The 11951-nt window shown below is 35.3% G+C and overlaps 1 protein-coding gene across 1 annotated transcript in view; it reads right to left on the reverse strand.

Moving 5' to 3' along the window:
* The window catches only part of LOC103211805 (kelch-like protein 1), a 499593-nt gene that overhangs the window by 92644 nt on the left and 394998 nt on the right, over positions 1-11951 (reverse strand). The window contains exon 7 of the mRNA XM_007957787.2: positions 1897-2059. Within this exon, the coding sequence (XP_007955978.1) occupies positions 1897-2059 (163 nt within the window). The remainder of the gene's footprint in view (positions 1-1896; positions 2060-11951) is intronic.

Consider the following 11951-nt stretch of genomic DNA (forward strand, 5'->3'; position numbering starts at 1 on the left):
TACTGCAGAATTTCCAAATTTCTTCATCACCCTTTTTCTGCCATTTATATATAATTTATAATATTTATAATTATAAATGGATAAACCCTGAAAACATTATGCTAAGTGAAATAAGGCAGACACAAAAGGTCAAATACTGCATGTTCCCACTTATATGAAATATCCAGAACAGGCAAATGCATAGAAACCAAAATGTATTAGTGGTTACCACGGGTGGGGGCATGAGGGACATGAGGGTATTACTTAAAAGGTACAGAGTTTTTGTTAAGGGTGATGAAAAAATTTGGAAATGGATGGCAGCGTGTGATTTATATATTATAAATTATATATGTAACTTGCATTATATTTCTACTGAAGCACTATAGCAGCAATGTGATATGGAAGGTACAAAATGTCACTTGTTTTAGATCTTTCTACTGAGACAAATCTGGCATATATTGAAAACAGCTAGGTTATTATTTACCCCAGTTTTTATCTGTCTTACAATCACTGTCACATCCTCCTCACTAGGCTGCCTTTTTATGTTTTCAGTTCTTCGAGTTCCTGATTATTGTCTGTGTCTTCACAGACATTTAATGAAAAACTGGGAGAAGTTAACACTAGTTTTCTTTGTAATTTGGGATGGATATGACACTTGCTTTATATGCTTTGATCTGTAGTACTTAATGGGAGCTCTTAATGGTCTGTGGTGGCTGAGTTTGTCAGCTTGGCTGGGCTGCTGTTGAATGGCTGGCAACTGAATGTAGTTATTCTCCATGGTGAGATTAGTAATTAACTCTATGGTGGAATCTATTGGAGCAGCTGAGTAGCTGCTTTGGGTATGTGGTCTGCTTCCCATATATAAGAAACAGCTTTGGGAATGGTCTCTAGCTTATGACGCTTGAACCCTGCATGTGGCCGTGTCATTGCTCAGCAGCCTGCCATGCACTGCTGACCTTAGGACTTTCAATGGACTTGAATTAATGGCCTGGTGTGTGTGGTTTGGTAACATCGGGACTGTGCGTTTTTACTTGTCAACCTTGGGGTTGTCAGTCTTAGCAGCCAGCAGCTGTCTGAGTGAAGAAAAGCCTCTAGCTCCTTTGGGCCAGGAGCAGGAGTCAGAGCTAAGCCCAAGGTTGAGGGGTTTTCCCCCATCCCCTAGAGCCTGGCACTTTGAACTCAGATTAAAGCCTCCAAACTGTAAGAGAATAAACACGTTTGTTCAAGCCATCCTATTGGTGGTATATTCTTGTCAGAGTGGCACTAGGTAACCAGAACAGTCCTAAGGCATTTGACTGCTAATCAGAAGGCTAGCAGTTCAAACCCACCAGCGACTCCTTGGAAGGAAGACCGGGCAATCTACTTCTGTAGAGATACAACCTTGGGAACTCAGAGGGGTCACTATGAGTCGGATTTGACATGATGGCAGAATGTGATTTGGTTTTGGTAGTACTTACTACATAATTGTCATTATATTGTCTTCCCTATGAATGAATATATCATATCAATATAAATGGCTGATTTCTTTGGTCATCCCATTTTGCTGTACAGTTTAGCAGTGCACTCTTTGTTGACCCAGGACATTTTAGTGGAGTTGAGGAGTGATGGTTTTTGAAGTGGAGATGGAATTTGGAGCACCATTTTGAGATGTCTGACTGATGCAGGGCAAGATATGGCAGTGGATGGAGGTAAATGGGTGACTTAAGTTTTTATATTGGTAAGAATAAATCAGTTTATATTCAACATCATCCACCACATAAGTACAACAAAGGAAAAGAACCACATGATCATATCAATTGATGCAGAAAAGGCATTTGATAAAATCCAACACCCATTCCTGATCAAAACTCTCAGCAATATTCATTCACTCAGATTTTTGTTCAGATTTAAAAAAAAATTAAAAAAAAACCTACTCACTTGCCATTTAATGCTGCTACACCAACTGTACTTCGGGCAATTGACATACTGGCTACAAATGTCCATTGCTGACTCTGAGGATCCCATCTCTCCACTGTATTCAGATAGCTCCAACCGTCATGGCCTCCCACAGCATAAATAGGGCCTTCAAGTACGGTTACACCTAAAATATTGCAGAAATGATAATTGAATGCATTCATTTCACAGTGAGATGCTTAAACAGTAAAAATTCAGATATCACTCAGTACAGGCCCTTGTTGTGAAGAAACAATTGCAGTGAGGAAGAAAATATAAACTATTAATTAATTCCATTAAAGTGAAAACAAAATTTAGAACCAAAATATCAATAGTATGACCTAGACAGCTTATAAAAGAAAATGAATTTTTTTAATACCTCAAACACATATCATTATGAGAACAGGAAAATTCTGAAAATCAGAATGATACATATTGCATCTCTGCTGTTCAAACAAAGTATTTCTACACTTTTAAAGTACTTTGTGATACATTTATTAAGAAATGCAGTGGTACCTATTTGAATTCCAGGTGGTGGTCTCTGTTTTGTGTCTTCTCATATATTTTCATAAAATAAATATTTTCTAAAGTTTAGGAAATATGACACTTTCTTTAATATTAAATATTCTTAAACTGCAATTACTAAACACAAGCAATTAAAATAAATAAAATTACCTATAAATCTTCAATGACAGGATGTGTACAACTTGTATGCTCTATTTTTCCAATAAATTTCCTTCATCGTAAATGAAGTTTATTTAATGTTGAAGAGTTGATATTTATTTAAAAAGTGTATGATTTTATTATATCCTTTATCTGTAGAGATATTCTAGTGGTTTTCTCTTCCCTCTCATGAAGTTCAAAATTCATTTCTGATTGTCAAGAACTCTGAGAGATCTAGGATTTTATACTGCTTTCAAGCTAATAGACAAGTTAGCCTGACACTAATTTATTCATATTGATAGAAAAATTAAGATTCCTTGGTTGTGTATTACAATAGTCAGAGTACTGGCATTTCCCACTGATGTCCCAAATCCCAATTCCCACAGGTGACACAAAGAGGGCCACTTGAAAATTGGACATTCATTGGGTTGTGCTACAGGAAAGGAACTTATTTTGAAATGAGCAGTAAATACATACACCCATTACACTGGAGAGATATATGATCTGCATGTCTTCAAACATGTTTGCCTTTTATTTGAGGGAGTTACTATCTGTCTCCATAGGCTGTCCATTATAAAAGCATCCTTTTAAAACCAGTCCAGAACAGAAGCCAGCTAGTACCTTGTTCCCAAGTCATGGACAAACATGAGAGAATCATGGAAAATTATTTCTGAACACTGACATGAAAGTAAAATGGCAGTTCATTAATTCATTCAACTACTGGTCATTCATTTTATTGTTTTTCAGAAATTATTCCAATCACCAAGGACACATTTTTGAATAAAAATCTTGCCTTTATGAAGCTCATGTATAATTAGTCAGTGAATATTTAACTAAAGTGAAATCAGTGCATATTATTTACAGTAAGGAAATCTGCTTCTCACGTATTAAACTAAGCCAAAACCAAATGCACTGCTGTTGACTCGGATCCCACTCACAGTGATCCCTGCTTGGGTTTGCGAGGTGGTATCACTATGGAAATTTATTGCCAATCTTCCTTCCCAGGAGTAGCTATTCAATTTGAATACATGGCTACAATTTAATAAATGATAAAGTAGTGGATTGGAATATTAAGTTGTAGTCAAATGCCTTATATTTAACATAAGATCTGCTATTTTATGCATACAAGTAAATAAGTATTGAATTGTGTCCCCTAAAAAACATGTGTTATAAAACCTAATTTCTATGCCTGTAGTTATCATCCCTTTTGAGAATGAGTTGTCGTTTCCATGTTAATGAACATAATTAAAGTAGGGCGTGTCTTAAATCAACTTTTTTTGCAATATAAAAGAGATTAAACAAGCAAACAAAAGAAGCAGAGATGGGAGAAGAGAGATGTCAAGCCACATGAAGATTGACAAGGAACAGAAGCCCATAACAAACAAGGACCTTCCTCCAGAGCAGACAGAGTTAAAGCCTTCCTCTAGAAACAGCACCCAGAATTTGGACTTCTAGCCTCCTAACAGTGAGAAAATATATTTCTGTTTGCTAAAGTCACCACTTGTGCTATTTCTGTTACAGCATCACTAGGTAACTAAGAATATGGTACCAGAAAAGTGGGATACTGCTCTAACAGATAACTAAAATGTGGAAGCAGTTTTGGAATTGGGTAATATACATAGTGGTATAGTGCCTAAGGGATTTGACTGCTAACCAGAAGGCTGGCAGTTCAAACCCACCAGCCACTCCTTGGAAGGAAGGTTGGGAAATCTACTTCAGTAGTGATACTGCCTCGGAAACCCAAGGAGCGGTCACTGTGCATTGGGACTGACTCAATGAGAAACAACAACAGCAACAATATACAAATAAGGTAAATAACATATAAACTGTGAATAGTTTAAATTTTTATTTTAAATATTTTAATACTTAAAATTTACAAATATCAATAATACACCTAAAAGCACCAAGAGTTCACCTAAACCCTTCTATGGTTACTCTTCTATGGTCACAATATATCATGGCACACTGGTTAGGTAACTCTGGCAAAGATTAATATGCCACCAAAACTACCATTTGTAAATATCATCAATTTATTGTGATTAAAAACAACAATATCAACAACTACAAAAATCTCAAATTATATGCATTTTAGGACATTATTTATTTGTGGGTGAGAAAAGGGCTTAGCTATACTACTGAATAACCAGCAGATAAGAAGGTGTTTAGTTAATAAAGAATGTAATCACATTTATGTAATTTGTGATATTAAGTAGGTTGCTTAATTCTATGTCCCCTTCCTTTCCTCAGGTTAGTTGCCATGTAATGACTGGGGAGTCCCAAGTCATGTGTACAGGTTTAAGTTTTGTTTGCTTTTTTAGAAAAGAAAGAGAACTTTTATTGCTCAAGAATTCCAGAGACAAAGGCTAAATCGAGTTCTTTGTCCCATGGAGTTGTCACTAAGTTGATTCTGACTCATGGTGACCCAACTACTCTACTGCATTTTCTGGGCTGTAATTTTTACAGAATCAAATAGTCAGACCTTTTTTATTTGTTCCTGTGGTACTGCTGGGTAGATTTGAATCACCAAACTTTAAGTTAGGAGTTGAAAGCAAACCATTTGTATCACTTAACAAGTTTACTGGGAGCCTGGTCATACAGATTCTCAGAAAGAAAAAAAGATATAATTTTAGTTCTTTGAACCTGTTGTTGTTGTTGTTGTTATGTGCCGTCGATTAATGTATGCTTTTCTGGGAAGTTTATAAAATGGATAGAGCTGAAGTAACTATATAGGTGATGAAGTAACCTTGGACCTGGGAGTTCAGGTGGTGAAGTACCCAAGGCATTTGACTGATAACCAGAGGCTGGCGGTTCAAATCCACCAGCCACTCCTTAAAGGGAAGACTGAGCAATCTACTTCTGTAGAGATACTACCTAGGAAACCCAAGGTTGGAATAGATTCTGTGGCACTGAGTTTGGTTTTGGTTTTTGGACCAAGAATGGAAAAGTCACTAGAGCCTTAACAGCTTTATAGCTCGTAGTATGTTCATTTCCAGACTTTATGACAAGGAAAAATTATGTTATTTAAGCTATTCCCTTAGCCAATTAGTCTAGAGGTAGGCATTTCATTTTGACTTTTCCCTGGACTGGTTATATTGTATCCACATAAAACTGAGGTTATGTTTTGAAAAGCTAAAGGAGGGTAACAGGTACAATAAACAGTGTCTGGCCTAAGAATTGTAAACATGGTCAAGCTGGCTTGATAAGTAGGTGATGAATAGTAGCAATGTTTTGATAAAGTAACTTTATGAAAAACCCATCATACATTTTGATCAATATGCTTATCTGATGAAATTTACAATTGTCAACTTAGAAAATCACTTATCCTCTATAGTGGCTCAATATGTGCAAGCAGAAATGTGACCCCTCAGAAGCAGATCATTGACTCTGTCTTCTGAGGTGGCTCTGGGTGAGTTTGAATCACCAACCTATAGGCCAGTAGTGGAGCTCATAACCATTTGCACTACCAAGTCACCCTTTCACTGTGGTAAATATCTGATTTCTAGCCATCATTCAAATTCCCTCTTAAGTTTCTACTAAGTCAGACTTTCTCTGCTTACCAAGCTACAAAGAATGCAAACATGCATCCACATTCTTTTTTTTTGTAAACAAAATCATTTTTCTTTTTAGATTATATTAAGGAAATCTGGTGGTGTAGTGGGTAAGGCATTTGACTGCTAACCAGAAGGTTGGTGGTTCAAATCTACCAGCTGCTCCATGGGATGAAGATGGGGCAATCTACTTCCGTAAAGATTTAAAGCCTTGGAAACCCAATGAGGTTGCCATGAGTTGGAACTGACTTGATGGCAGTGGATTTAGATTATTTTAAGGTAATTTAGAGTTTATGACTCCCAAGATACTGTAGGCTCCTGGAAAGTCAGATTATTATTATTATTATTATAAATTATTACATCTTAAAAAGCTTCTACAACTGTGTTTCAGATACCGGAAACGCTCAATAGACAAGTGTTTACTAAAGGTGTGAATGGGAGGAACTATGTAGAAATACAAAGGATGAAAAATTAGTTAGACAAACTAAAGTCTTTTATCGTAAATTTGTTTTCCTTAGTGGTTTGAAATAAAACACATAATTTTATAGAATTTCTAAATATGTGAAAAATGTTCTTGAATAATCTAAAAGAAAAATATAAAAAGATAAAGCTTTGAGAAAACTTCCTCATGAGACAAGTCTACTGTTTCTGGGTCATATTTCATTAATTAAATGTTTTATTTAAGACATTATTTTAATTGTGAAAAATAAAGGGAAATTATATTATTTAGGCTATAAATTGTTTCTTTTCTGCCCATTACTGCTTATTATGTGACTTACCATCTACTTATCATAGAAAGGGATAATTTTCACATTGAAAATTAAGAAATAGAATGTCAAAGTTTTCAAGTCAATGTATTTTGAATTATACTTGAATCTTATGTCTTTTCCTGAACTATTTATGAAAAGAAAAAAAAAAGTAAAGAAAAAATGCTTTTATCTCCCTTTCTCTTTTTTAAACTTTCTATCAGAACAGCAAATGAAAAGAAAATTGTACTGATGTCGAATAAAACAAGTGTCTAAAGGTTGAAAGGGCTTATTTTATCAAGTCTAATGTTAAAGGTACACATACCAAGTGATTCCAAGCCATCAAACAGACTTTATTGCTAAAAATCCTTTTTAGTTTGACTCTCTCTTAAAGCATTTTTTTTCCTCACATTTTAGTACAGTTTTTATTTCTTTCACATATTATCTTGGAGATGTTATGAATAAAACTCTAGTAAATATTAAGAGCTTAATTAAGGCTCTGTTTGTATCTTTGTTCATTACTATTTCTGGATTATATTAAGAGTTCTTGAGTTTATTATAGGTTTTATAGACTAAAAGACAAAAAATATTATTTTAGGTACAAAAATTGAGTAAATATAGTTCCTCTCTTTATAGGGAACTAATATTTTCTTTAAAAAAGTTTTCCATTAATGATTTTCTGCAATTGAAAACTTACATTCATTTAATGTGGTTTCTCTATGAGCTAGTAGAGTTTTGGGCCCTTGTGAGCAGTTAAATAAAAAATAAATACACCATGGCCTTTCATTATAGAAGCTAACAGACTAATGTCTGAAAAAATGATTCAATAATTGTAATTTATAATCATGAGTATTCTAATACACTCCTTATATACCAGGAGCCTAGAGGTGAGGACAAGAGTCCCAGGGTGGTACAAACAGTGAACAAACTTGGTTACTACCAGAAAGGTTAGAGGTTCAAGGTCATCCAGAGGCACCTTAGATGAAAGCTCTCATGATCTACTTCCAAAAATATCACCCATAGAAAACTCTATAGAACACAGTTCTATTCTGGCACACATGTGGTTACCAGTTGGAAATGACTTGATGGTGACCCATAACTGGGAGAGGAGAGAACAATTATCATGCAAAGTTTGGCAAAGGGAGAGTGCAGAGGAATTGAAAATTAGATACAACGCTTAAGAGATTCATAGAACTTCTACAGATAGGCAACAGAAGCAGAGACAACCATTTGTGTAAAGTCAACTGTAGGAATGCTTAGTGTGCTTTGAATTTGGAATAATATTTAGTGGGATAAAGCTTGGGATATAATAGGAGAGGAGAGTGGCCAAGATTATTGGATTAGAGGCAAAAGATAAATATTGATAAGTTGTAAATGTCATGTTAAGGTATTTGTATTTCTAGACAGATAAATAAATGATCAGATTTGCTTAAGTAAGTACATTTTGGTAAAGGCTGAAATGAATAAACAGTAGAAACCAAGGCAATAAACAATTCTATACAACAGGATGACAATATGTTTCTAATCACTTTACTTATTATTAATGGATCATCGTCTAAGTTTGTTTTTAATATATTTTAAGTATAGATAAAACAAGAAACCAAACTCACTGCTGTTGAGTGGATCCGACTCATAGTGACTCCTCCTTGGGTTTCCAAGGTGGTATCACTATGGAAGTAGCTTTCCCAATCTTCCTTCCGAGGAATGGCTGGTGGGTTTGAACCGCCAACCTTCTGGTTAGCAGTCAAATGCCTTAGGCACTACGCCACCAGAACTCCCTACGTATGGATAGCATTGTTGTTGTTATGTGCCGTGGAGTCGGACCTGACTCACAGCGACCTCTCCTTGGGTTTCCAAGGTGGTATCACTACGGAAGTAGATTGCCCCATTTTCCTTCCGAGGAGTGGCTGGTGGGTTTGAACCGCCAGCCTTCTGGTTAGCAGTCAAGTGTCTTAGCCACTATGCTACCAGAGCTCTTATGAATAGCATAAGTAAATGTAAAACAAATACAATCTTCAGAGTGTTCTTTTGGAAGCTGTGATTTGAATTATCTCAATACTGTACTGTCTAGTCTTCTAGAAAATGGTGGTCTATTACCATATATGTTTTCTCACTTTACCAACCTGGCTTCGGTTGACGTAATTGTTTGCATCAAGAATCCCTCTACTTCATCGCCACTGTCTACATTGAAATCTGAGTCTACTACCATCCCTACATCCTGCAGACTCCTGTGTGGTAAGTTTGTTCATTCTAGTCTGTTCTCTCTAAGCAATTACATTGTGAGTTTTTAATAAATTTCAAAGACAAAGCAAAAAAAAAAAAGAGAGAGAGAGACTGCCTGTCATTTTCTTTGAGATCTTGTAATATTGGTAATACATTTTAACCATTGTCGTCAAAACTTCAAAGCAGTAAGAATTAACTGCACCAATTTACTTTTAATGAGCTACTTCTCCTGACCTTCCCATTCTAAATCTTTTAGGGGGATGCTGACATATTAATATACCTTCTATAAATTTCTAGATTTTAGGACCAAGGTTAGAAACTCCATCTACAGACTTTCCAAGTTAACAGCTCTTGTCTGTCATGACATTCTTATCTACATTCAAGCAGCAACTGACTTTTGTTAAGACATACTCATTTCAGCTGTTTCTAGTCAAAAGTCGTTGTGAAAATGTAAAATGAGAATGAGATATTCTTTCTTTACCAACAGTGGGTAACAGTGAAAGAGTTTTGGTGACTATCTTTACATTTCAGAACCCCCTAAATGCCAATATTGAGGGCTTATGTATTTTTAAAATAATTTTTAAGTAAATTGTATTTAAAAAAGATCATGATGTAGCATTTGTATCTTTTAATCCATGATAAAATGATCAAGATAAAGAGACATAGAAATCAAAATTTGGGAACATGATTCCAAAACAGAAAATTCTGTAAGCTATTTTTAAATTTATATCCTTTATGTCGTTGTTGTTATGTGCCATCGAGTCGGACATGACTCATAGCAACCCCTCCTTAGGTTGCGGAAGCAGTAACAGTACGGAAGTAGATTGTCCAACCTTCCTTCCGAGGAGTGGCTGCCTTCTGGTTAACAGTCAAGTGCCTTAGGCACTATGCTACCAGAGCTCCCATATCCTTTATAGTATAGCAAAAATTATAAATAAATGATAGAAATTCAATAAAAATAAATAAATTAGGATTATGATCTCAGGATGCCACCATATGATTGTGATGAACTTCTGTTCACTGAGAATGGGAAATTTTATTTCAGAAGGCAACAGAGAAAATCATGTTGATGTACTAATCTCACACTTGCTAAATGTACTCATCTATATTTAATTAAACTAAGATGGATTGAAATAAGCCTAGACAAAACATGTTAAGTGTTTGAAGTTGAAAATCTGATCACAAGACCCTGAAATGCTTTTTCTTACCTCTTTCCCCCTTCATGCTGCCTGGATATACATCATTTCATTAAAAAAGTCTAAGGGGTTTGCCCATTGCCTGGGAATAATTGATTGATATGCAGGTGTTTCCTAAGCCAGAGCCTGAGCAGAATATTTCTAGTAATAAAAAGTAACTCTTAGCTTAATGTGATGTAATCTATTTAGGGAAAAGAGAAAGTAAAGATAAAAATTTTCGAGCTAATACCAAACAAGTGCTGTAGATTCCTTTCCTTTAAGTACAACTGATTGTTATTGCATTTTTATTATAGTTGTCCTCTTGTTTTATTCTTTTTAGTTATTAGTTTCCATAGCACAAATGATTTGCATACTAACCTAATAGTGCTAGGAAGCTCTGGTGGCATAGTGCTTAAGGCATTTGACTGCTAACCAGAAGGCTGGTGGTTCAAACCCACCAGCCACTCATTAGAAGGAAGAAGACTGGACAATCTACTTCCATAGAGATACTGCCTCGGAAACCAAAGGAGGGGTCACTATGAGTTGGTATCCACTGGATGACAGAGAGTTTGTTTTGTTTTTGTTTTAGATATAACTAAAAGAGCCCTGATGGTACAGTGGTGAAGCACTTGTTTGATAACTGAAAAGCTATTGGTTTGAAGCCTCCTAATGACCCTAATACTTCCATAGTGATACTGCCTCGGAAACCCAAGGAGGGGTCGCTACGAGTCGGGGCCGACTCGATGGCAAATAACAACAACAACAACAAATGACCCTAAGGGAGAAAGATGTAGAAATCTGCTTCCATAGATATTCCAGCCTAGAAAACCTTGTGGCCCAGTTCTCTATCACATGTGGTCGCTACGAGTTGTAAATCAACACAATGGAGCAAAACCACAATAACAGACATAAATAAGATAAAAAAAATAAAAATGATTCTAACTCATAGCAACCCTATGCACCAGAAGATTTCCAAGTCTGTAATCTTTTGGAGGCAGACTGTCACATCTTTCTTCCACGGAGCAGCTGGTGGGTTATAATTGCCAACCTTTCAGTTAGCAGCTGAATGCTTAACCACCTGAAACAATTTTAATGAAATATAAATGTTTTAAAATGAAGATAAAACAGAGTGATAAACTGTATTTTAGAAAAAAAAAAAAGGAAATACTGTATACTTTTTAGAAAAGAAAATTCTAAAGGAAAGGACAAAACATACATCAAAACAGTTATCGTTTTATTAAAGAATAATGACAGAACTCCAATATTTTACATGAGATAATGTAAAAGTTTGAAAATTTAAAATGTATTCCTAATTTCACAAATTCTGATTTCTATATTATGTCTAATTTATTTTACTGTATATTAGCATATGAAGTACAATATATTTTTGGTGGCTTTGATCTTTACTGAATGGCCCATTAGTTGATATTTGAATTATTTGAAATAAATGGTAAAGGAGGAGACAGAGGAAAGAAAGGTGATTAGTTTCCATTTGAATGACTCAAAAGCTTATACTTGTTACTCCTGTAAACGGCTACAAGAATTTGAGTTTTTAATCCCCTATTTTTATTTAGAGGAATCTTGGTGGCACAACAGTTAAAGCAATTGTCTATTAACCAAAAGTTGGTGTTTTGACAATCAGTAGCCCGGTGGGACAGTTCTTCTCTATCACACAGGGTCATTAT

Source organism: Orycteropus afer, unplaced genomic scaffold (assembly GCF_000298275.1).
Source record: "Orycteropus afer afer isolate SDZICR_OR568_19922 unplaced genomic scaffold, OryAfe1.0 scaffold00798, whole genome shotgun sequence".
In the NCBI taxonomy this organism is placed as follows: Eukaryota; Metazoa; Chordata; class Mammalia; order Tubulidentata; family Orycteropodidae; genus Orycteropus; species Orycteropus afer.